Raw genomic sequence first — 27,523 nt, 5'->3', positions numbered from 1 at the left:
TTGTTTGTAGTTGTTGCAATGCAGCTCATTGCTAAGGAGAAGAGAAAAATCAAATAATGCTACAGAAGTGGAAATATTCACATGTGACTTCATGAGAGGACATAAAAATTATACTGTTGGAGTATATGAGCTGTCTCAGAAGACATACAGCAATTTGTGAAGGTAACTTTTAAAGAGCAAAAAGACACTGATGAAAAAAGAATCCCCTGCATGAGAAGCAAAGCAAAGAAGCCCCAGGTCCCTCCTGAGCCCTCCCCTGCAGCAGCCATTACCGAGCCATCAGTAAGTACCTGCCAAAGCCACTGACTGCTGAGGCTGACATGCCTGTCCCTCCCGTGCACTGCTCCTTGGGACTTTCATTCATTTCCAAGATTCAAAATAGAGTGATGCCTGTGACTTTTCTTTTATATTTTCAAAGCTTGGAAGGAATTTCACACCTCTTAGAATGTCACTATGCCCGAGGTAGGAACAGCACAGTCCACAGAAATGTCTGTAAAAGCAAATTATAAACTCTCTTTTCCTAAACTCCTCATGGCTGTAGCCTCAAGGGGAGGAAGCATGAGTTGAAAGTAGTAGCATTGCTCTTTTAGCACCAACTGGCTTGTCACTGAGACCTTAGGCACCTAAAGATGCAAACAGGTCTCAAGGGGAATTTATTTACAAACGCTCTGAAGCAAATTATCCATTAAACTGCTTTGGAATATAATGCAAAGCCCTAAGCATGTCAGATTATATGATCAGGAAAGAATGGGTGGCAAAAGAAAAGACTTTAGTGTGAGGCTGCTTCTTGGGGAATATCAAACCACACAGCATCCGACTGGGAGGGGAGCAAATACATGAAGTGCCAGTGCTGTAGCAGCAGCCCTCTCTCAAATACAAAACTCATTTTGACAGCACTGCAATCTACATTGGTCTTTCAACAGCTGCAGACATCAAAAGCTGGTGCTCAAGTGTCATCCAAATCAGTGCCATCCAAATCTTGCCAGCAGAAGACCTAAGACTTTTCAGTTGGTGGGGATCCCCCACCGCCCTGCAGGAGCCCCATCCTTCCTGCTCTAGCTTGCTGCGGGCCCAGGTGCGATGCTGACACCTGTACCACCCATGCTTAGCACAGGGAGGAAAAAAGACTCAGAGCTATGAAGTTCTGGTGGGAATGGACCCAGCCACACCCAGTGCAAGAGCAGCTCATGCCCAGCCCATGTATGCATCCCCCGGGCACAGGACTGCCCTTGGAAGAAGCCTTCCCTCATACAGCATCTCTAAGCTCCACTTTTTCCACACATTGCAATCTTATCCTACTTCTTGGAACCGCAGCCCTTGAAGAAAGCAGTTCTTTTTGCAAACTCGCTTTGGAAGAAAACGTGGTGGATAACAGAGCTTATCTGTTCACATCTGAGCTCTACTGAAATATTTCAGCCCATGGAAGAAAAACAAAATGCCAAAAAATGGTGGCACTGTGGTGTCATTCTTAATGAAAACACGTACTATGAAAGATAACATATACGGCAGCTCCAGCTCAGTCCTCTCCAGCTAATTGTTCCAAGTGGCTTTAACATCGGCACTCCTGCCTGCTGCAGCTAGAGAACCAGACGGCTCATTTCTAGTGTGTCTGCTGCTGTTCTCTTAACATGTTTTGTCTTTTATCATTGTTATCAAATGTGACATTAATCAACTTTGCTGAACTACTTTTCTTGGTTTGCATGTCCTTTCTTCTGTGTACAAGCTCAGGGGCTTGTGAGGGTCAGAAATAGATGGTTGCACCCTTTCTCTATCAGCCACAAAGCGCTGCCTGCTCTTTCAACGTTTTTGCCTTTGTGGCACATCTAGTACACAAAGTCAAATGCTAAATTTTGGTTATTAACAGGGTTATGGATTCAAAGCAGCATATTTCAATCTGTTTTCACAGGGTACTGAGAATGGCTGAGTATGTTGTCTTTCTTTGTTCAGTCCCACTGCAGGAGTGAGGGAAGCTGATCAGAAATCCGGCACTTGCCCACACTAAGCGTGTGGCACACACCTAGTACCTAAAACAATTACATAAGACAGTAGACAAGCAACTGATAATTACCAGGATTTACATGCCCATTAGGTTAAGTGTTCTTTAAAGTATGTTCATCTGGTATCGCATCTGCATTCTGATGGCAGATGAGAAAAATAGAATATTAAATCTATTAGTTCCCTTAGAGAGCAAACAGAGCAAAAGCCTATTAAATGACAAAAGAAGAAAAAACTCCTAGCTATTCTCCATGTATTGTCTGACTTGTCTTCAAAACCTGCTAGTGTGTTTAATATATCAAACAGGCTGTAAGGTATCCTGGTACAGTGAAAGAGGGAAATAATCATCTGTACTACTCTTGACTTGACACTGGGCAAGTCAGCCACACATTTCTTTCTTGCTTCAGCTCTCCTGACTGCAAAATGGAGTCAGAGATTTTTGTAAGACTACTAAATTTACGATACAGCAAGTCTGTAACAAAAATAAATAAAAAGGGCTTTTGCATTTATTTCATGTTTTGGCTTAGCATTTATTTTAGTTTTAAGTAGCATAAGCCACCTGATAAACACATACTTTTCATTTCTAATATTTCCAATGCTTCCCCTGATGCATTGAACAGTGCATTCATTAGGGTCCCCCAAAGAGCATCTTTTAGTTTGACTAGCAAGGACCTAAAAGTTTCTTCTCAGCATCTCTATGAATGAATCATATGCCTTGTACACACATGGTTTTGTGCCAAGCGACATCCAGATCCATCAGGAGACGTCTCTCACATGGTTTCAAAGTCATCGTTACCTGACTTTCCCACAGTAGTGCAGTCACCTATGGAAACAAATACCCCATCAGGAACAAGCTTGTGATGTGAATGAATTACTAAATCTTCTTCCACTTCACAGAGATGCCAATCATCCACAGACTGTGACAGTGCCAATGATACATGAAAGGGCATGCATTACTTTATTTCAGGCTTGAACAAAATGCCTTACTAGAGCAGACGGCTTTTGTTTTGGCTGAGCTGTCTTTCCGGGCTCCAGCAAATGCAGTTCAGATTCTAGAAAAAGCCAGACCTACTACAACATGATGATGATAAGTTTCCCATTGTAAAATATTTTGCTAATGCTGCCTTAAGAAACAAACATTTAATAAATTTCACAGTGCCTCCCAGAAAGACAAATATAAAAAAAGCATGCTGCACCCAAAGGGGTTAGCTCTTACAGGACCATTGGAATACCTGCTGAGTGCCATGTCTTACAATCCTTTCCCAAGAAAACTGCGGAGGAAAACTGACCAATGAAAAAAACTAATATTGGGTCTATCCAGGAACAGCTATTCCAAAGAAAGATTTCTAAAACTGTGTACATAATATTTCCTAGCTGGTCTAAAAACACAGGGTGAAAAAAACAATACGGAAGCAGCCAGAGGGGGCACAAAACATCAAAAAGGATTATTTCCATGTTGAAATGCATTCACTCAACTTGAAAGACAAAATTGAAAGGCTGTCTACTAGACAATTACTTAATAAACTGCTTACTGCTTTGAGTAGCCACTGAAGACATCTTCCACTGCATTTAGATGGTGCTTTGAGAGAAACTCTAGAGGGACTCTAGATGTGTCGTGGATGAGTGGTTTCAGAAAAGTCAGTCTATTCAAAATGGCCAGCACCCCTACCCTCAAAGCACCAAGCAAGCACCAGCTGCCTGTACAATTCTACACAGTCGTGACAGATTTTCAGGTTACACAGCTGCAATGTCTTCAAGACTACTGACTTTTCTGAAGTTGGATAAGGACAATTACTGGGGGCCAGTGCTTTTAGATGCAGGCCCTAGAAATTAACCTTTTTTGTATTCTCAGGATTAACGTAATACAGCTCTATCGCAGTAACTGCTGATATGCACCACAAGGGTCTCTCTTGGAGATACCTGCAAGTCTGTTATTCTTTGTTACAGCTGTGTAGTAGGCCCACACCACAGCTGGAATACACAAGAGTTGACTCTACAGCCATGGACACCATGCTAAGCCTCAAAACCCCTGTGTTTCCAGCTCTCAGGCAGCCTGGCTCAGGGACTGCAGTGCTCAACTCAGCCTTCCTACAGACTTCCAATTCAGCATCTGTAAATAAGCATGGTGACACTGAGTGTTCTATGCAGACATGTTATGAAATGAAAATACCGCATCAGAGCTTGGTGCTATAGTTATTGCTGATTTGAACTGGGCTGATTTACAGGAGGTATTATATTTTTGTATCAAATGGATAAATAAAAAATACAGAGGAAAAAAAATGACCATTAAGTACATTCTAAGTGGAAGGCAGTGAAGGAGGATGAGATCAGCTTTAAGTAGGCTCCTGTTCTACATGAACCTTCCATTTGATTACTATTTATCAAAGAAGCAGCACTTAGTCCTGCATTAAAAGTGCCTGAGAATACTCAGTACAAAAGCTTTGGTAACTCACTCCTCTTGAAATTATTCTGAGCCACTAGAGTCATAATTACACTGTCATAATGAAGAGGGGAAAAAAAAGAAAAAAACCTTCTAACAACTAAATTCCTGTTGTAAATTGCATTATGAAAGTGGTAATTCCCTTTGAAGTAGGCATTATCATGTCTTACTGCCCACGTCAGTTCATTATGGTGCCTCTGCTATCCCAGTGGAGCCTTCACTTAGTAAATGAATGTTTTGGGACGATATTGCCAACTCGGGACTTATTACTTAATTGAATATGGAAACATTAAGGCCATTAGCATACATTTAAAAGTGTCTTATTTCACAGATGTTCATTTATCTTGGGGAATGCCCTTCTTTCTTCCCTCCTCCTCTTCTTTCCTCTTTTAATTCTTCCTTGCAGCCACTTATTTATTCAGTTAGTTCCTAGACCATCCATTTGCAAGCCTGTGGCAAATGAGTTGCCTTTTTAAAACATTCCTGGACTGAAATTTGGAGTCTATTTTCCAAAAACACTGAACAGCCAAGCTCTTCCTATCCTCCCCCCCCGCTGAAAAGTATCACTACCTCTAGGTGATTAAGAAAGTCTAAACCTGTTCAGCTAAATCATGAGATTTTTCAGCTATATGAAATAGTTTTTATCCACTTAATCATTACAAGACTTGAAAGCCATGCATAAAGGGTTTCTCCCCAGATACCCGGCTTCGAGAATTTTTAACTGAAAGCTGATATATTTCCCTTCTCAAAATTTTCCTAGAAGGTGGAATAATAAAATGAGTGAAATTCCCCTTTTTCACCCATAGTTTTTATATATGGAAAAAGTTACAGTAAATTCATGAAAACTGCCATCGTTATTAGGATCCTGCATATCCTTAAGCCAGCTCCTAGCTGCGGCAGATGTGTGAAGTATTAGTTTTTGTTTCATTTTTTAAATCACATTTCAAAGGTTGAACATCTTAACGGTCACAAGCCAGTTGCTAGAAAGCCCTGCCCTTCATTTGATGCTGTGCATAAGAACTTTTGAGTCTTTGAAAGTCTAGGAGACTGCAGATCACCTGAAATGAGACCTGTCTAGAGATATTTCTAGCAGCACAAGCTGCCTCAACTGTCTCATCTGCTTAGAGCTCACAGAGTGACACAACTCTCCAGCCGTTCCTCGGGAAGCAAGAAGTTAAATCTTGAATGCTTCAGTACAAAAGAAAGCTGTTTATGCATCTAGTTCTGTATCAGGCCCTGCCATCTCTTCTGCTAAATATATATACATGATGCCAATATTCAAAAGCACAAGATAAGTATAATGAGATTTTGTGCACCTGTACTCATTCCTGTACCGTTTTCAACTCATACATCACGATTTGAGAGTGTGTGTAGGTATTTGCACAGTTCATCTGTTTGTTTCCATGAATTTGCACGTGTGCAACAAAACCAGCGCATTCGGGTTGACTTGTGATATGATATGCTGTCCCAGACTAAATTCTTCCTCTAAAAGGACCTGAAATCAACTGATTTCAGACCATCACTATACTGCATAGGGCTTTGCTGCCCCATTCTGAATTCCACTGGTGACTCTGAGGCACAGCAAGTTACTGGTAGGTTCCCAAAATATTGTGCTACAAATCCTTCACAACTCCCGTGAACAGCATTTTTTTTTTAAATGAAAGTATTTTTGAAAAATGCTAGAAATTGCCCTGGTTACAGTCTTTCCAGACTGGCATTGGAAAAGCCTTCCTCTGCAGGGCACTCACTGACACTGTCTGGCCCAGAGCTTGAGCATTCATCCTGTCTTTGTTCCTTCCTTCTCCCTCCTCTCCAGCTCACCTTGGCCCTCAGAATACCTTCTTTGTAGTGCTGAATCTGGCACTTGCCTAAATACTTGAACACTTCTAAAAGAGGGTTTCTTTCTGCTTCTCTTGCACCTGTGTTAAAGATGGAAATGATGCTGGAGGGGAGAGAGGATTATCACAAGAAGGCATTCTAGTCAAAAGGGGCAAAATCTGCTAGGATATATGAAAGAAGCAAGTACAAGAGCTGCTTTTGCTGGAACTCCGTTACAAGTTTATATTGTTCCTTCCAGAAACTTTGATGTTTATTTCTCTTCATTGTTGCTCCTTTCTCTCTTGGTACATACCTATAGTTCGCCTTCCTTTCCCCTTCCACTTAAGGCCTATATAAACGTCTCTCTGAACTACAGTGATAATGTTGAAAATTGACATTCCCCTTCTGGGTTTGAATTTGTCCGCAAACAATTGCTTCAGTGGGTTGAGACAGACATTCTTCTTTTAGATCTTACAGATTGCTCCAACCTACAGACTGGCGCAGCAATTACTGCCTCTGCAAGCGCTAGATCACAGATCACATACACATTTTTTAAAAAAGGTATTTCAACGTAGGGTTTTTTCTATTTTACATTGATAGCTCAAATCAACACCTATTAGCATTTCTAGTTGCAGAGAAAAAAAGCTTTAATACGTGAACACTAAAAGTAAAGGAAGCAGAGGCAAACAGTCCTTTTGCTTTAATAAAACAATAAAGCAAGCAAAAAAAAAAAAGATTTAAAATCATTTTCAGTATCTGTTAGCTTGAGTAATGGAGACTTGAAATAATCCCTCAAAAAAAGAAGACAAGCTTTATATGCAAACACTTCAAAGTTTAGGTATTAGATCCAAAGATTTGCAGAGGGATCCTTTTGTTGATAAGCCTTTATAAAGCACGTTGCACCAAAATGTACAGAACAGTTGAGAAAGGAATAGGAAGACCGCAATTACAGAAGTCAGAAAATAAAATTTCCCTACGTGACTTCTGCACATACATCTTTTCTCCTTGCATCAGATAAATGCACAATCACATAGATGAGTCACAGAGAACCATTTAGGTAGCTGCATAATATTCTGCTAGTCAGACCCTCTGCTGTATTCCATTGCAATGAAGTCAATGCGCACACACTGAGGATCTCTCCCCAGGACAGCCTCTATGGTACCAAATCCACTGCACTGTCCTCGTTAGAAACTGTGAGGAACTGGTCCTTTGGTTTTGCAGTTCAAGGGAATGGTTGTGTTTTTTGTTGTTTTGTTTTTACTCAGTTTTTTTTTTTCAAAATAACTTAACTGCTAATGCTATTAAATATATGCCCATAAATGTATCACTAATCCTGTGTTTTAGTAACAAAGCTTCTGTTATCGATTTGGGCAACAGTACTGCTAGGTATCTGGTCTCAGGGTGTACAGTTTTCAATATTCTAAAGGCATTACTCCCTGTGTTGACAGCCAGTGCTGTTTAGTTTCATCGTTTTAAAATAACTGTTACCTATCTAGATCAGACTATCTACTATAATACACTTCCGATCGATTATTCTGTGCAATGGAATATCTATCAAACTATTACTATTAATATTCTCTACGATGAATTTGAATATGTCAGCCAGCATATACACTGATATCATAACAATAGTTCTTTTTTATCCATTCTCATAGGATTTCTGTGCCATGGGTTGAAGGTGTTGATGGGGGAGCCAGAAAACAAGGTATGAGAAACACATTGCAGAGCGGTGGCTTGGGAGAGGCTACCAAAACATAAGCAGAACAGAGAGGTGCAAAGCAAGCACGCCGTATGAGATGCAAATACAGAAACTCTTGCTGGTGTCTGAACGGGCACAAGGAGAAAGGAGTGCTCAGGTCAGTGCAGCGCTCCTACAGAGAATGGTGGTTTTGCTGCTCTAGTGATAAGCATGGAAAAGGGCCTCAAAGAATTAAGTACAGTGGAACCACCCGACAACAAAAGAGGCAAGAAAGTTGGAGTTTGTTTTTTTTGTTTTGTTTTGTTTTTTGAATGAAAAACTGGCTTTTTGATTAAGCAAGAGCTTTGCTGAATATGGAAAATCAGAAACAAACTGCTGACAAGTTGGGGGTTTAGCAGCTTTCAGCTAAAGATACCATTTTCAATTCCCCTGAAAAGGTAGGGTGAGGGAGAGGGATCTATATTTTCTACTGAAATTTTTGACAATAGAAGAATTTTTGTTGTGCTGTTGAATTTTTCCATCAGATGAAGTCTTCCTACAAGGCCTGGGAACCAATCACATTCTTGGAAGCAAAGGAAGATAAAACAGCTCAATGAACAGGAAAGGCAATTGTCTCAGACGTAACATCTGACAAAGCTGGAAAGCGTAAAGGAATAATAGACAGTAGCAGCAATAAAAGCTGTATAAATAAGCACAGGGAGAAGGGAGAAAAAGATATATAGAGAACTGGTATGAAAGTAGTTAATGGTAAGAAAAGATGAAGGTATCTTTCCTGGCAGTGGTTGTTGCAGGAAGAGTAGAGTAGGAAGACAGCTTAGTGATGCTGTTTGCCCAATGGCTGGCAACGCAGCACTAAGGAAAAGAGAGAAAACTGGTCTGGAAATTGACAGAAGCTGTGGAAACGGGAAAAGGAGGAAGCTGTCACCCAGCGAGCAGAGCAGGCAGGTGGACAGGAAACATCTCTACTGGAGATCTGTGGGTCCATAAATTGTGCCTACCTCCCTCAGACCATGGGGTACTTCAAAGGCAGAACAACAGCAGTGGAAACGGTGCTTTGGGACTAACACCACTGCACCAAGCTAAAATGCAATATCCAGAATGCTGAAGAAGTTCTTGTTGGCAGAGGGATCTCTGGTCAGCATGTGGGACGCTTGGAGATGTGAGCTTCCAATATCCAATATGGCTAATGGGGGAAGCTGCACAGGATATGTTAAACAGGTAATCCTAGTTCCAAATTGTACTCATTTTTGTGTTATTTATGCCACTATTCCTTGTGAAGCAAAGCTGAGGATTCACTCATGCTGTATTTTAACAATGAGCAAGAAGATTGGTGAATTTTGTAATTTTTATAGACAAATCTTTTGTTTGGAAAGTTGATATCCATGAATAAGTGGAATGTGATAAAGGAACAAGATATTTTATTAAAATATACCAGGAGTATGCATGGGTATTACAAGAATGTGTCAGATCTGTTTCTTTATTAAAGTCATACATTTTAAAATCTAAAAGGGCTCAGAACTAGCCCTTAGAAATGGGAAGATAATCTTACATTTCTTCATAATCAAAAATGCACTTTGAGGTTGCCTGAAGCATTTCATGTGTGTTCATTCAACAACTGTGACCCCTAAAAGTGTGAATGCAACAATGTAAGAATTCAAAATATTTCAATAATTTCAAATCAAAGACGTTTTTTCCCTACCCTCATGAAACATCCTTGTATTCCTCAATGCATTTTATCTTTATTTAAAAAAGTATTTTTGAAAATAGAAAAAAATAAATCCTTATTTGGATGGAATTTAATGTTTCCTTAGCATGTTATGGGAAGAAAGAGGAAGTTCACTAACTCAAGATGGTTTTTTTGTATATTTGGCCACTAAAATTAAGACAAAAAGAGAGCAAGCACTAAAAAGAATATACAAAGAGCTTGCAGGACCCAGCATCCAGTTCCTAAGCTTGTCTGTAATAATGAGGAAAGTACAAAAAACTGGAAGGGAGATGTTCATCACCACAGCCAGACCTGGCAGAGGGACACTTGACAGACAGTTGCTGGGCTGATAACTTGGTAACTTCTTTAACTTTGCCACCTTGTGACATCAGACCCCAAAAAGAAACTCTGAAAAGGGGTTTTGGATAAGCCTTACTTTAGAAATGAACATCCAAAGCAGACAAGAACTCAGCACCATGAGACTCTGAACTTCCTCAAGGGGCATGCTTCCCTGTCCCAAAGCAGCGGCATGAAGGTGTTTTACTCGCAAGGAAATGGGAGGCAGATGGGCAGTGACCCACCATGAGGGCTGTCCCTGGCCCCCTCAGAAAAGACTTTGGTGTGAAATGTGTAATCCCCTGGTCCTGACAAAACAATGAGAAGTTCCTACACAGATCAAACAGCATTAGGGAGAGCATGTGCACAGCAGAACAACACATGCTCTGTGTGTTATCACAAAACACAATATTTGATGCTTCTTTATCTGTGTTACCATCCCCTAAAGTCACGCTGCTCCCAGTATGATGTGCTCACCCAAGCTGTTCTTCCTGTTGGCTTTGCTTTATCAGTCAGTTGGGAATTTAAGTACATCACAGTGACATCTCCCACTATTAGGTGAAAGTGTGATGGATGACAGGAGCAGCACCTGCAAACAAGGCGGCTCACACATTGTCAGTGCCAATCACACTTACCATCTGTCTTCCATTTATCTAGCACAGACTTGACAGCCTTCTTTCATATTGTTTCATTTCTTACCACAAAGGAGCATCTAATGTTTTCTCCATTGAGAACTGAGAAGTTCTATGAGAAGAAAATAAAACTCAAAGACATTCATTCCACAAGTTTAACTTCTATTACCCAAAATCTCCCCACTCCTAGGAAAAACAAAAGAAAACAAAGAAACCCACAAATATATTGGCCAGTTACGACCAAGTTAAGCCGATTTCTGGTGTTCTTCATCTCCCTAAGTTAATGAGTCATACTGAGAAAAAAAAAAAGTAGTTTTCTCTAACTAAACCTCCTCATGTCTCCATAATGTAATAGGAACAATTCTGAAGTACTGGATCAGCTACAAAATTCTCCTAGTCAATATAATATAAAAAGCTTTACTATGTGCAATGCTATTACTTTTATTTCTTGGAATACTTTGAAGCATTTCTGTTGTCAGCCATTTCAATCCCAAATACTGCAAAATATGCTCCTGATATGTGTGCCAGACTAATTTTTTGTTGTTATCACGGAGGTTAGTTGCACAATGCAGACATCCCTTTCTCTCAGGGAGAGAGAGGGATTCTTCTGCCCACTGAAGAAGACAGAATCTTTATGAAACGTGGAGACCAGATAAAGCTACCAGGTCTATAACAGCGTGGACAGAACAGTGACAACACAGCCCACTGATTCCTGGGGGTACATCTACATGCAGCAGCAGCTAAAGGGCCAGCACAGCACAAAGAGACTGCCTAGGGCAGGCAGCACGGTTATCCTGGTATTTGTTAGCAGAACATCAATACTGATTGCGTGGTTCCATGTTTATTAATGGTCCAACCAACTGTGCTTACTCCTTGCAAAGGTTTTGATTTGGTCTTTGTGCTGCTTGTATTGACAGCCAGGTAGTAGCCCTTAGTATATGACTATAGCTTTTAGGTACTACTGCAATGCAATAAACCCTAATAATAACAGTCAGCTGTAAAGACCATTTATGTGAGTGACAGCCTGCTTGATCTGTGTCGCAGTTTCTTGACACCTGCTTGGTCAACGTGACTTTGATTCTCAGGGCAGAGGATCTTAACTGGAATAATTTTAACAACGAGAACTATTTTCTTTTTAATATAATCTGCCGGTGCAACAGGAGGTAATAGAGTGCCTGAGAAGGCAGTAGTTCCTAAGTACTTGTCTCCACACTGCTACTGACAATTTTGGGGCCATTAGCAAGTCACTTAGAAATGCAGGATAGCTATTACCCCATCGAGAAGATGGGGAAAATTGTATTTGCTTGACTACTTCATAAACAGGCTATGAAAGTTAAATCATACTTGTAGAGCATGCTGAACACAGCAGAAAAAAAATCAGTCAGTGAAAGCCTTTTACCAGCCAGTAGCACCAGTGTGATTTCACCTTAGCACTACTTTAGAAAGGCAAATCACTGCACAATCTCATATTAGGAAATAACATTTATTATGATGGAACAATAAAGACGTAAGAGTCCGTAATCTCCTCAGGTGACGGAACATAATTCCCACTTACTTCAGTGTGTCACTTGTCTGGTTTATGCCCCAGAATACTGTCTGACTGAAGTGACAGCCCCAGAGACCATCACGAGTGATTCACCTCATTAAAGGCCACCTTTACAAAAAGGGCAAACCAAGCTACAAGGCCTGGAAACCTCAGGTATGTTGTAATCTTGCTGTTTAAAATCTCAAGGTACTCTTAAGTAGTGTCATGCACCGTTACCTTGCCTGAACGGTCAGTCTGTCTCTAATCTACATCTACCTCTACCTACACCTACCTGAACAGTCAGCTCTGCTTCTAATCTATGTATAAAAAAGGCTCAGACTACTGCATCTTTTATCTTCTTCCCTCTGAATAATTAGGCTGGTTCTAAGTTTTTGGACTTCCTTAGCACCAGAAGCTGTTTTTTAGTCTTTCCTTACATTTCTCAAATGACATTTTCATCAAACGTTGGTCAGGGACAGAAGCTAGAGGACAGAAGAAAGATCAGATCTTCTCAAGTTAGCTGAAATATGCTTTTTCTATACCTTCTAAAAATCAGAGTTTTATTCAGCCACTAACTTAATACACATGAATTCTAAAAGTTGCTACAATCACATACAGTCTTTCTGGCCTGCTAAGGTCACACTGCCAACAGAAACTTCCTTTTCCCAGCAGTACCATCTCTTCGTGAACAGGTTACAGGAAAGGCTCCAAAAGAGATACAAGGCATGGGGAAAAGTGCAACTGGAGAGGCCTCGTGCTTGCTAAGGGGCTGTGTGTTTCCATTTCTGTAGCCTTTTATATTACCCCTGCACAAGATCATGACCTGGTGATTAGGGGTGTTTTTTAAAACTGAAGAAATAATCATTGGTGGTGATTATTCCTTACCCTGTTCTTTGCAAGATTTGGATGTCTCATTTTTAACTTCACCCATAATAACCTTTCACTACAAAGGCTAAATGAACATATTAGCTCAAGGTGCCTATTTTGTGCTCTCCTGGTCCCTGGAGTCAAATGTGAACATCCACTCCCACTCTGACAGGAGAGATTGCAGAACAGAGAAGAAAAAAAAAAACTCTCAGGTGCTAGGCACACAACTTAGACTGGCAAGAATCACAATACAATTTGCCTTCATAAATGAGTAACTGTGATCATCAGAATGATGCTTCAGATGCTGAGCACATAACCACAGGCGGATCAGAACATCCCTACCCATACATGTTCTGGACTGGATATGTGGTTGAGGTGGTTATCTCAAATGCAGCTACCTCTGGCCCTGAAATCCTGTTGTGGGCAACACCACATCCTCCTCAGGAATTCGAGATGAGGATACCTCATCCATCTGCCTGGTCCTCCCTTTCACTACAGCATCCCTTCTAAAATCTTTTACTACAACTTTATAATCAAAGTAATACATCCTAAATAGGAAATACCTTACAGAGTTGTTGTTAATAACATGATTTTTAGTTCCCATATAGTGAGATGAATCACAGCAAAACCCAAAGTTTTCTGGTGCTCATCCAACAGGTCACAGACAAACTCCAGATCTGCCAGCTCCTTGTAGAGGACACAATCTACTCAACCATATCAACACCAGCTTTTAAAGGGAGAATTTGGACAAGAAGAGAAAAATCCATTCGTCGTTTCTGTGCACTGCAACTGCTACTTATCAAAAGATTAGGATAACTCATCTGAATACAGAAATACGACCAAAGAAACAATGGACTCTCCTGAAAGACTAGTGATCTTTCAGCGAGCTCACCTGAAAATACTCAGATGGCATCATTAGCAATTTGGAGACCAACATGGCTCAAAGATAAAAATCTGTACATTGCTGTAAAATTAAAATATATATTTTTTTCATCTGTCTTGGACATAAGGAGGAGAGACAAGGCATTGTGTAAGAAGGTCATTAGAAGTGTGATTTTTGTAGCAAAGAAATACAAGACACTAGCAAATGGCCATTTAACTAATGAACTTTAAAAGATACTGCCCTTCATATTTTAATCTAAAAGACCTTTTGATGTCACACGTAGACTTCTCTCTGAGTGTGGAAATTTCTGCACTAATAAAATTTTGGCTAAACTTTACAAGTACAGAAAAATAAAATCTAATCAGACATTTGGATACACAATCTCCTTACCTTCACTAAACACTAAAATAGGGAATAACAAACAGCAGTGGAGAAACAGAGGGACAGAGAACCCAGGAAAAAATACAGAATATTTATTTATTTATTTTACATCGAGACTGGGCATTGAGACAGCTGAACTTTAGAGACTGCTGCAGAAGAATCAGAGGGATTTTTTGTGGATTCCTCTTCTCTTCTCAGTTTTAAACTGGCCAAATCAGACCACAGGAGTAGTTAAAAGGTGAAGAGAAAGAATCAGTTGTGTAATGCCATAGAGAAGAGAGGGTTTTACAAATTGTTTAAACATCCCCACCCATGCTTAAGGTTAAGTGACAGAACAAACCAAAGCTATAGAAGAAGGTAGAGAAAGATGTAGATTAGGATTCTTTTCAATCTGTCAGAAGAGGTACAAATTCAGGCTTGGGAATAGCATGAAATAGCCACATAAACTTAAGGCCCATAGAGAAACCCATTTCATTATACAGTTTTATGTGGCTGGTAACCTTCCCGATCACTACTTATTGCCTGATTGTTTCTACTTCTAAAATATGATTTAGTTCAGCACTAGGAAAAAAATAAATTGATTTAGCTCAGCACTAGAAGAGCACACAAGCAATTTGATAAAATGTCAGTCTTGTTCAAATTTTCTTGCTGCACAAATTGAGTGCTAATGATCTCAACTCCACTGTCCTCATGTATTTATGCAGCCTTTTTCATGTTTGCTGGATTATTATTGAGTGTTAAATAAAATGAAAAATAAGAGAAGTTCACATAACCTAAATTCTAAGGGCTTTTTAAGAAAAAGATCCATATTATCAATGGGCATTGCTTATTCACTACCACAATTTCACATTAGTCACCATATTCCCACAATTATCATCAGAAAGAAGGCATTAAAAATACTATAGACAGAGAACAAGCTCTTTATAATAATGGTATGTAGACATTTCTGACCTCCGAGTTTGGTTTACAAATGCAGTAATGTCACATACAAAACCTCAGTTTACCTTTTCTCACAATATCAGAGTTCTAGGAGTTTCTAATACAACCTTCAGTCATTTCATAAAAATAGTGGTATTTTATACTTTCTATTTCTCTCCTCTGGAAATCTGCCCATAAAGTTGACAGTGAAGCTCAAAACCATATATAGGCTAGGATAGCATGGACCAACTTAACAGTATATAATCAGGATATTTCATGTTGCTAGTGAAGCTAAACTGGATTTACTCTGAAGTTTTCCAATAGCTACTCACTCAGCAGCAGCTACAGAAAATGATTAAGGCCATAAAGCTATGAATGTGAAAGAATACAAAACATAAAGGTAGGATTCTCTAACTGGAAACCCAGCCCAAGGTGCGCCAAAGTAAGCCAAAGTGTGAGCAGCCCCAAAGAGATCTGGTGCAATGTCTGGCTGAGCGACAGACCGCTCCTAAACTGTCCTCTGCATGGGGATCATAAATACTGGTTAAGTCTGATCGTATGGGGCTTGTAAAGCCTTAAAAGCTCTGCCTTATCATATAGTCTTTTCCAAACCTATGTTACCAACAACCAATTCTTACCCTCCCTGGGGAGTGCAGCCTTAAATGCAAGTCTCCACCGTGAAACCCCGTTACTGGAAGGCACAAACAGAGGAGCTACAAGGCAGCACATGTCATAGACTAACCAAGGGAGTGCCGAGGCTTCTGGGCAGTCAGTGAAGGGCTCGTAATCCCATGCTTCTGCTGCAGTTACATCTGCTAAAATTTATGAACTGGGGAAAAAAAATCCACAGTGGAGCAGGGCTCCACCAGGTGATCAAGGGATACAACTCTCCCCTCACATGCCAAGCATTCATGGAAAGGACAGCCAGCAATTGCAACAAAACCACATTGAAGCTTACCATAAAACCAGGCTGCACTTCTCATAAATGGGAGCAGCATCAGATCCTGCCCGCATCCCTCTTTCCACACTGGGATGCCTTCATGCTGCCCCGTCTGACAATGGCACACAATTTTGTACTGCCAGCTTCTGGCAAAGTCCACATCACAATGTGAAAACACATGGAGGGGCAACAAAAAGGCACAGTTCCACCAGTGTCCTGGTTAAACGCAGTATCTGGGATTCCATTTCAGAATGAAGTAATGAAAAGAACGTTTTCCCACATTTTTTCATGAAAAAAAAAAATAAAAGAAAAACAGATTTGGGAAACTAGAGGATATGTAATCGTCTGTTGTTCTCATAACTTTTTATTTCTTTAAGGGTAAGAACTGTATATAATTTATTGCAGTGTTCACTACTAAGCATAATTATAAATTGAATGGCTGTTAAAAAATAGCTATACTGTTATACGTATATATCTATACCTAACATTATGTACCTTAGAGCAATTCTATCTCTACCATTTGTTAGTTGATTTATCTCCAGAAATAGGAAAACAAATTCAAAAGGTTGAAAGCAGAAAACATCAATACTGTTGACTTTAAAAGAAAAGGAAGGTTATATTTACTAGGCTCAACAATAGCATGCTAAGAAAAAAAAAACACTAAGTCTACACTGTAGGAACATGAGTTTTCTGAATCTAAGTTTGGAAAAGAACTATGGCATCCATACATATGTTAATTGCAATTGTCTAACACAGCACAGTGTTAATAACCAGCAGTAATTTGGGATTGCAGTTTACAGGAATTGTAACTGTATAACACTAGGAGCTTGGAAGCATGAATTACTGAAAGTATTTAAAGGACTGACATGAAATAATACTTTATGACTTTCATTTTTGGCAGAAAACCTCAGATAAAAATTTCCTTTTAATTTCAGTTTCCAGTATGCCCATCATGAAACCTGGAGAAAACAGAGGAGAGAGGAGAGAAACTTGGAGAAACTTGGAGAAAAGAGAGGTGGCGGAAGACCAGAATATTCCCCACAAGTTTCAGGGATCACTCCACACCTCTCCAAGGGAAGGACAGAGTCTTCAGCCTTCCCTGGTCATCAGCATGTGAAAAGATGATAAAGAAGTTTGTGTGGCAACAGAGTGTATGTCCTGTGCTGGTCAGTGTTAAGGGGCTTTGAGGGTTGCCTTTGATCACAGAGGCAGAGCTGTGGGCTCTAGAGCTGCTCTCTTTGGGCTAGGATGTTCTTTCTACAGCATTCGTGCCTCTGCACACAACCGGTTACAAAGAACACAATGAATAATTAATTTGCATTCAAAAGGAAAAAAAAGTAATAGGATAAAGGCACCGGATGTTCGATCCCTTATTTTATAAAAGCATTTAATACTGCTTCACTAGGAAGCTATAATCACTCATTGTTTGCATACAGCATGCAAACATCAACTTCATATACTTGTTTACAGCATCAATGGCAGAATGGCTAGAGAGAGGTGAAGAGACTTGGCCAAGACCAAGAGGAAGAAAGTGTGCAACACAAGCTGAGAAATCAGACGGCTTCTTAAGGCCCAGTGTTCAAGTTCAAGCTCACAACCTGGGACGTACACCAGTGTTCCATATTTATCCATCATTTACATTTTATCTCCTCCTTCCTTTCCTCTGTCACATCTATACAGTCAAGACAAATATTTTTAATTTCTTTAGTTTATTAAAAACCAAAGCCTAGACCTTGGCCCTTATGGTCCATCTCTTTCACAAAATTAAAAACAGTCCATCAGTTTCACATCCACTACTGCATAAAACAGCAGTCTGAGAAAAAAGAGCACAGGTACCTTTTCCTATATATTTTGTATTTAGCAGCTTCTCCAAGGATCCCCCTGGAGATAATTTCCTGTCAGAAGGGAGACAGAGTTTACTCTTAACATAATTGTTTCGAAACAAAGCATTTTCAGGAGAGATGAATAAATTTTGACTTGTGGTTGTTTTGCATGACTGTTTCTTCTTTTTTGACCTGTACATCCTATATTTTCCATCTGTTCAAGTCATGATTTCCAGTCCACTGGAGCAAAAGCAATGGTAAAAGCATTTTGCCAGCAGCCCTTGGCCTCACTGTATGAATACAGTTGCCAAGTCTTGCTGCCACTCAAGATAGGACTTCTAAATATAAGGTACGGTTTCAAAATAAAGATTAATACGATTTTCTCATAAAAGTTATATTGAAGGGGAAAGAATTCGTGTTTTCCTTTCCTTTATCAGACACAGATATTACTTTCTCTATGACCTTTGAAGCAGCCTGACCACATATAGTGAGCTTTAATGTGCAACCCTGAATTCTCCCCAACTAGTTTATATTTTTCAAAATGAAAAAAATAGAAAAAAATATGCCTGTCACGTAATAACTGGCCATCGATTGGTGAAAATCCATACACTGTAAGGTAAAAATGGACCATTTGGATAACAGAGTGATCTGTGTAACAGCTGAGGCCAAAGACTGCTCTTCCTCTCCCCAACCTGCATTTCTCTCCTTAGACACACCATTTCCTTCCAAACACAGCAGACAAGGCCTGTTATCCTTCCCTATGGATTTTGATCAGTCATTTTACTGAGTATTTACACTAGTGGGTCATTTCTTCTTTTCACTCCATCTCAGCTGACAGAAAGGACCTTCTATATGTTTGTTCATGCCCTCATATTTACATGTTCTAACAGGAATTGCATTTCCTTCCATCTACCCTGACCCTATGTCTGTACCCCTACAAGGCACTAGAATTTACAGTTTTTAGGAACTTAAAATTCAGCCAGGTCATAGAATAGGTCTCTGGTGGCTTTTACACAATGCCAGCTTGACAATCCGTTCTGAAATCAGAACAGGCAGCGCATAACAAATGTTCTCTTTGGTTTAGTTCACTATGCCACAAGGGAACCTACATAGGACAATGGATATCGTAAACTGGCATGTAAGGCCCTATTTTAGGACTGGAAATCTTAATTCAATCAAAGGCCAGTATTCAGGGAAATTAAAGTCACCACAGTAAATATGCTCTTCACCCCTTATCAGCAGTGGCTTCAGTGCTTTTTAGTTGATGTGGATCTCGACAGAAACCACATAGGAGAGCTGCACGCACACGCATGAATGTGTAGGCCCATGCTTGAGCCATTGCACACAGACAAAACGTAATTTTAACATTATTGTACAAAGCACAAACAGCGTAAGTTACCCTTTATCAGGCTAACATTGACAAAGAACGTATAGCTGTTCTGAGCTGCCAAACAGAAATAGTGGGTCTTATCCCACTATTATCTTAAGGCTTTCACCAGTGATCCCTTTTCCAAGGGCAGCCTGAGCCAACACAAACCTCCAGCAACATTTTGGGGCTGGCCAACACAGTCCCCCCCGAGGGCTGCGGCCAGGCGCACAGTTGCACCAGGACTGTAAGGCGCTCAAGACTCGGTGAAGAAACTTCTATTTGGAAACTCTTGCTTGTTGTGATTGCCACTCCTAAGCTGTACAACCTGCACTGGTCTGGTGCTGTGCAGTGCTGCCAACCTCAGCCCCACGGCGCTGCTGCCTCAGCCCCACCTTTGCTGCTTGCTGCTGGGCTGCTTCAGTATCTAACTACTCTGAGAGACATTTCCTCCTAAACAGAGGGCCCCGAAAGGAGCTTTAACTCCTTGTCCAACTGGGATTATAACAGCTCCCAACACAGAAAAGAATTTTACCCAAAGCTTTTAATCAAGCTCAATTTTTGTTCTTACCTAGTGGCTGCTTTTACAGCAGAAGATACATATAGCTCAGCAACCATACAAAACTGAATAAACTTCGTATAGTTCATGGAGGGATGACTGCAGAACATAGATACTACAATTCCGACAAAAAAATAGACATGCCATAGCACGATCAAAGAGATATAAGTAATGGTGGTTTAGCAGCATGGTAGAAAAGATAATATTGTAACTACTCTGATACTATAGCTGATTATAGTCTGGGTGAAATCCAGTTACTGTTAGAAAAAGCAGGTCAAGAAAAATCAAAACTCAGGAAACTCGTATGAGTAACAGCAAACCGTTGTAAAAGTTGGTTTTAAAAGGTAATACAAACTGATTTTTTGAAGAAAATGCCACAGCTTTCATTTTTAACTGTTATTTGCTATCTATTAATAGCTTTTTTTTTGGTTTATGGTAACTTAGATTTTAAGATAAAAAGGCAAAAATCAAATGCATTGCTTCCTTTTTTGTTCAGAAAATTAATGTTAGAAGCATTCATTTAGAAGTTTAGGTGTTCAGTTTTCATTCCAATTTAAGCAAAACAAGACATCTGAAAGTTTTTATAAACCTACATTTACTATAATTATCATAGTTACAAGCTAGCTCTACTTTTAACTGATCACAGATCATGGAAGTACAGATGCTTTGAAGTCAGATTTCTAAGATGTTGCATTCACAGTGTATAAGCCACTGGAGTTGTGTTTTTGTTTTTGTTTCTTTTTACCTTATTTCTCTTAGAAAAGTTTTTCTTTTATATATTAACAAATTTTCAAATGTTATAGCAGTCTCCGTGTGTGTGAAGTTATGCAACTTCAATGTCATTAGTATACAGAAAGCTAGAAGGATGCCCCTGAATGTTTGCTGACTGAGGAATTCAGATCGTCTGTCACGAAAGCAGTCACTCAAAAGCAACCTAAGTTGTTGGCAGATGGACTCAGAACATAAAAGCTTGATGTGGTAAGGAGAGTGGTTATCCTACTGGTATTTGTCCTCTGCCACATGAAGAGGAAATAACTGTCCTCAAGTCAGCAGCCAAGTGGTTATTCAGTCATATATCACATGCTTGTAAAGGAAAAATGACCTGATTTTATGGCACACCACTTCCTCTGCAAATCCCACACAAACCACCCTGAAAAAAAAAAATCTTAAAAACGAACAGTTTGAGCCCTTGCTGCTTAGGTCAGCAGAGTCAAAGCGGACAATCCTGCATGAGGTATACATCCAAGCCCAACAAAGTTGCATTTACAGCTTTGTGTTATTTTAATAATTGAGGCCTGAAACACCTACGTGATGTTAGCCAGAGATTTTTGGAGTTTGAGATATATAAACAACAGAGAAAGGAGTATTTTGTCTCAAGTCAGAGTAGAAGTGAACTTTTTAGGTGAAGGCACCCAACATGTCCCCTGTCCTCTGACATTTGACAAATGGAGCAGCAAACTTCCTGCACTCATGAAGCCCCTTAGGAGAGGCACTCTGTGAGCCTTCCTGAGCTTTGGCATCAATGCTCATCCCCAGGACAAACACCCAGGACAAGGCAGTCAATCTCAGAAGCCATGGTACAGTGTTTACCTCCAGTGCTAAAAGAGCTGACGTGACTCGTTAGTAGGGTTAGTAGACTCGTTAGTAGGTAAGCCAAAGACAGCAGCTCTGCACACACCACTCCCCCATGGCACTGTCAGACCCACAACCCTAGTTACAGAGCTGGCACACAGAGTGGCAAACCTGGAAGGAGAGGACAACCGGACAGCCTTGCTCACATGCGATGAACATCTACTCCCAGTTTGCCCCAGCATATAGCCTGATTGTCTTTGCTGTTCATTCTTGGGTTGGTGGTTAGAAGGAGCTTCCCACTAATATCCCAAATGATTGAAAAGCAACCAAGTAAATCAGTGTGGCACCTGAAGTTCTATTACACCAAAAAAAGCTGCCACCACCACCCTGCCCGTATTGACACTTGTGAATAATGGCATGTTTGAGTTTCAACATGTAAAACAGACAGGCTTACAACAAGCTGGGGAGAAGTTTAAGCGTATAAATCCTACTTAGATGCCTAATTTTTGCCCACATTCTATAAATACCTTTGTGGATTTGAGCTTTACTAATCTTAACATGAGTTCAGTGAGAGATTAGGAGCACCACAAACTCCAGCTCAGGAGACTCTAAAAGTTCTCTCTTATTAGCCCACATATGGGTCCCAGGTCTATTTTTTATTATTGTAACTAGCACTCAAAAGCCTTTTTTTTTTTTTTTTTTTTGAAATTGTCCTTTCTTACTCAGAGAGATCACATCTCAGCAATTCATACAATATTAGACCAAACAATACAAGAAAAATCAAGCCAACCAACTGCAATTCAGTTTCTGCAGAGCAGTAATTGAGGGATTTTTGGGCAAATTATACATGAGAAATCGACTTCCCACACCAAGAGTAGAAAAAAATCAGGTACCAAAGAAGCAAAAAAACAGCCTTACCTCAGTGTGAATTGATCTTCTGTTGAATTTTTAGCAATAAATACAAGGAAAGTCAAAATGTCACCTTGCTTGACAGTCTTTGGTGCATACTGGATGGCAATATTATTATCCAATCTAATTTCATTTAGGGGAGGGCCAGCATGTGTCTGGTAAAGGAAAACACTTCCAATCCTCTGCAAGGGAGGTCCTGACTCATCAATGTCATTGCGCCCCGGTCGGATCCCATTACTTTTCCTAACATCCTCCTTGGTGCATTCTCCTTTCTCATCTCCTGGTTGTATGGCATAGTAAAGCTCCACAGGGCTCCCTTGAGAATGATCCATTTGTTTCTTACGGCCGGCAACAACTGTGGGGGGGTTAAACCAGCTTGCCAGGAGTTCCAACTCTGCCACACACAACCCCAGGTCCCCTTGCAGCCTGCAGCTGCCTCTGACCTCCCGCGTCTCTCGAAAGGCAAACACCCGCAGGCAGGGCAGCCGCTCCGTGGTGCTGTAGTCATCCCAGTCCCTGCCCACGATGTAGAACAGGACCTGGACTTTGGGCTTGCTAGGGTAAATTTTGTTACTCATTATGAAGGCCTTAAGTTTCCAATTAAATGAGAACTTGTTAGTAGATCCAAATGGATTCGAAGACAGCATTAAGTCCTGGGGCACAACTTGTTCGATGGAAAAAGGTCCATAACTGGCATTTAACACCGGTGGCCTCTTGGATTTGTAGATGAGAAAGGATTCCACTCGGGACTGCAAGCTAGAGTTCCTCATAATATCCTGGTTGGCTTCCTTCAGAAAGAAGGAAACATCTGCGTTGTGGATACGATAGGTCACAGGCAAGTAAGTTGGCAGTAAGGAAAACCTCTGTATGCTTTCCAGGATCCCTCGACTCTCAGTCACTGTTGAAAGGAAAGCAGAGTTTAAAAGATCAAATCTTCAAATCATACTGTGATATAACCTTCCTGACTTTAATGGGGGATTGACAGTGCTGTAGGTGATATCAGTGGCCATAAGAAGCGTAATCAATCCATGCAGAAGTAGCCTAAGCAGATGATGATTTATCTAGTTAGCTTGGAAAACAACAGGCTATTTTATGTTCTCCATAGCAGACAGATAAAAAGAGTAGCTTGTATAGGTTTACCCGTGCCAAATGCCACAACTTTACTTGCAATATACATTTATTATTTGAGAGCAAAATTACTCCATCAGCATCTGCAACATAACATCACTGCACAGGCACGTTTAAAAAGAAATTTGATCATTAAAGCAAACTGCTCCTGTACATGAAAGCAGTGTCATGGTTTTACATCAAATGCTGCATATGGACCACTTAGACCTCACTTCAGCATCCTCTGCAGCACTGTCAAGCAATACATGGACTTCAAGTGACTTCCTGCACGGGGCTGAAATCACTTTGAGAATAATTAGCACAATAACCAATACATAAATGCTCCTTTACAACACTCTGGTACTACAGGACTTCAAATGGAGCTTTATTTGCATCCTATTTATGGTCCTTCTATTTCACTTCATTTATGAAGAAAGGTTTCTTTTCCTGTAAGTAACTATTAGGACTCGCACCACTGTTGTTGCCTAACCCTGCATTGTTCCTTAATACAACTGCATTTTCTGCAGGTTATACATCACTGCACATTGAAAGAACATTTTCAATGACACTGAGCCTCTCTTACTGCGAGGTATCTATTAACTGTGCCATCAAGCAATTACCTGAGGCAGGCTATCATATTAAAGAATAAGCTCTCCATCCTTTCTAGGAACTGTCAGTCCCAAAGAGCAAAGACATACACTATTAAAAAATACAGATGTAGATATGATATGACCTTTCCTGTTTGAACATCTGACCTTCATGCTTATGTCTTTACACCCTAATTGAGCTATAAATCGCATTATTTTTTCTACAGCAAACTCAAATCTGTAACCTTATTCAGAAAAGTGACAAAGGGTTACCACAGATGGCATTCAAGGGCAACCCAATTTCCCAAGCTCTATTCCACAAATACTTCATTAGCCCTTAATTTTTGTTTGGTATCTGACCTAAATATTTATCACCTTGTCAAGAAATGCCATGGCCTAAACTGATGATGGTTACCCCTAACCACCAATCTACCATTTATGTACAGCAATTTGCTGCAAAAAAAGGCTCAAAAAGGCTTGAAGACTCTTGTTACCTTCAGATCCTTTGGGAAACTATTGTTAGCTCCTGAAGACTCTGATTTCAGAGTGTAAGCATTCACCAAAACCAACCTGGAACACTCCTCTCCCAGCACCAGTCACCCGATCTACCTGTGGGCAGTGTAACCCAAAATGGGAATTTGCCTTGGCAGGAGATGAGGGGAGAGGAAGCCACACTGCTGCTTCCCATACCCAGCACGCCAATCCAGGCACCTCCACACAAACGACTTTGTGCAGGAGATCTCTCTCTGCAACCACCTGGAGCTCAGACAAGTCACTAACCTGGTGCTGCAGTTCTGTGTCTGACAGGTAAGAATATTACAGTTTATTTCCCCTCACCCTTTGTCTGTGTAAACTGCAAGTGCAGCAGACAGACTTACCTCGCTATAAACATAAAAGTATCACCTGCAGTAACAGGGCTGTGATCTCAGTTAAGATCTCCAGACACTACCACAAGACAAAACATCTGACTGGAAAACCAGAGCAAGGAACTTTCTATCTGGAAAAGCAAAACCAGCCAGCTATTAAACCAAACCAAAACACACAACTAGATAAAAGTGGGCATTGTTCTGCTGGAAGGCACAAATCTCGGAGTGAAAGAGGCCAGGAAGAACGGGTCACATAGAAGACTTCCACAATTTATAAATCTCTCTCTCCATCTTGGAAAGCCATAATTCCTCTCTGTTTTCCTTTGCAATAAGCAATTGAAATAAACTCAATTTTAAAAGTTTAATTGGTGTCATCTCTTAAACATCACATTTTTATTAAAGATAAATTTCATCTCAAGGAAGAGGACAATGACCCCAGCACACCACCACCAATAAAAGGCTGAAGTCCTGTGTTCCCTAGAGGTAGAATATTCTGCTGAAGAGCAGGAACATTAGATGTTGTTTTAGAAAAAATCAAACCCAAGGCTTTTCTGCTTGTAGGGAAGAGTAAACTACAGAGATTCTTTGGATGCAAAATGCCCTTTACCCCATCCTTGGTCTTTGTAGCATTTGGCTTCCACTTTCTCTCTCTCCGCCTATTCAGCGAGGTCAGATAAAGTTTTAAGAGACCCTGGTCTAGACAGTCCCCCAACAAAGATTTCTAACGACTCTAAATGGCTTTGCTAGTACTTGGAATTGTAGGGACGCATCTCTCCTACCCAGCCCCAAGGCAAAATCTGTTCTGCTGTCATACTCTTCAGATTGCCTAGTCCATAACATCATTCCTCCATCTAATGTCCCATTTATATATTCCATGCTCATTTTGCCCTCCTCCCAACTGCTTGGCAAAGCACCATTAAACACAGTGAGGCATCAAGGAAGCAACTCAGAAAGAGGAAAAAAGCTCTGGGTATTCAATTTTTTATTCCCCTTATTTTGATTGCAGCTCCCTCCCTTGCATTCCACAGGGAGAAGTACATTATTTTTATATTAAAACTAACAGAGTGTTTTTGCCTCATAATTTTTTAATCATTTATTTTAATGCTTAATTATCTAAGGGATTAAAAATCTTCAGTCTGTATTCCCCATCCCCACAGGAAAATGTTCCTCAGAGTTTGTAAATCAATGACTTTTCAGAATAGGACAGAGGAATAGGAATTAAAACAAGCAAACTAGGAAAAAGCACAGAGGGTGAACTGTCTATTAACAAAAGGAAACAGTATCACTAGTTAGAGCAAGGTCCATTGACTTGTAAACTCTTGGGCAATGGCAAACTGGTCTGCTCATGGCTGCACTTCTCCCCACCAGCAAGCTGCCACTGTGCGCTGAATATGAATTGGTTTATGCTGGAAGCTGACAGCAGCTTTCCAAACAGCCAAAGGCCAAAAATTCAAACAGTTTTACACCTTATCTGCGGAGAGTTATAATCAGCACAAACAGAAAAAAAAAAATCTCAAAAACTACACTGAGCTCTGCAGTACAATCTGGATTTTGACTGTGAAAGTTTATTCATGATTCTGAAGGATAGGAAATTAAAAACAAAAGCTACTAGGGTCCTTAACCACAACCATGACAGTTTTTGCACAAATTATGTGTTTGAAAAAAAGGAAAATATGCAGAAGATTTCAATTTTGTATATTATTGGGTGAGACCCAGCATAAAAGTGGAATTTCAAAATTTTCAGTCAGACCATCTACCCTAAATATTACATCAACTCTATAACAATCACAATTCAATTGGAATAACCCATCTAAATAAATAAGACAAAAACCACACAGTGAATTTCTCAGTTTAAATATGTCAAACAAAATAAACAATGGGTAACTGGACTGCTGTTAAGGAAACATCAAGACCAAAGTATATGGTTAAATTTAGAGAACTGCAACTCTTCTTTACTGTACCACTGTACCTTGACTTGTTTATATGGGGGACTGGGCAACAGGATAGTCACACGTGGGAGCGCAGCACATTAAATAGCCTTACTAGTTCTCTGTACAGCACAAAGTAGGTTGTATTCTATGGCAAAAGAAAAAACAGCAGTACCAGATTAGAACAAACTCTGAGGAGTTCAACCCATCCATGTTCCTAACATCCCTATGCAATGCACACAACTTTCAACTGGTCAGTTATGGCAAGCTTTAAGATCAGTTTATCTTATGCTAAGACATTGCAGAGGAATTCTTCCAGGGGACCACAGCAGCCAATGCTCCATCTTGAGGGACTGCTGTGACTGCTGTTCAGCACTACTGAATGTTGAGGGACTGGCCCTCCACTGGAGTAAGCTATTTCTCTGCAAGGTCTGCTGAAGAGGATCTGCTGTAACTGTGGACTGGTGTTGCATTCTGGTTTCAGGAGATGATCCACAGCAGTTTGAAACAAGCCAGTGCAATCTAATTTTGATGCTGCACTTATGCCAGTAGCTATTATTTCTCAATCCCCTAAAAACTACGTCTGTATTTGATCTCTCATGCTGTGAATGGTTTGTTGAGGATTTCAATCAGTGGCCACCTGGGATGAGATGCTCTAGGAGGGTGG

At 40.3% G+C, this 27,523-nt stretch overlaps 1 protein-coding gene across 1 annotated transcript in view; it reads right to left on the bottom strand.

The window, feature by feature from the left end:
• Positions 1 to 25,810, bottom strand: part of TMEM132D (transmembrane protein 132D) — a 192,208-nt gene extending 166,398 nt beyond the window's left edge. The window contains exons 1-2 of the mRNA XM_050714282.1: positions 25,708 to 25,810; positions 22,378 to 23,266 (exon numbers count right to left, since the gene is read on the bottom strand). Coding sequence (XP_050570239.1) covers positions 22,378 to 23,266; positions 25,708 to 25,810 — 992 coding nt within the window. The remainder of the gene's footprint in view (positions 1 to 22,377; positions 23,267 to 25,707) is intronic.
• Positions 25,811 to 27,523: the final 1,713 nt, after the last annotated feature.

Source organism: Cygnus atratus, chromosome 17, assembly GCF_013377495.2.
Source record: "Cygnus atratus isolate AKBS03 ecotype Queensland, Australia chromosome 17, CAtr_DNAZoo_HiC_assembly, whole genome shotgun sequence".
NCBI lineage: Eukaryota > Metazoa > Chordata > Aves > Anseriformes > Anatidae > Cygnus > Cygnus atratus.
This window is presented reverse-complemented; position numbering and strand designations above follow the sequence as displayed.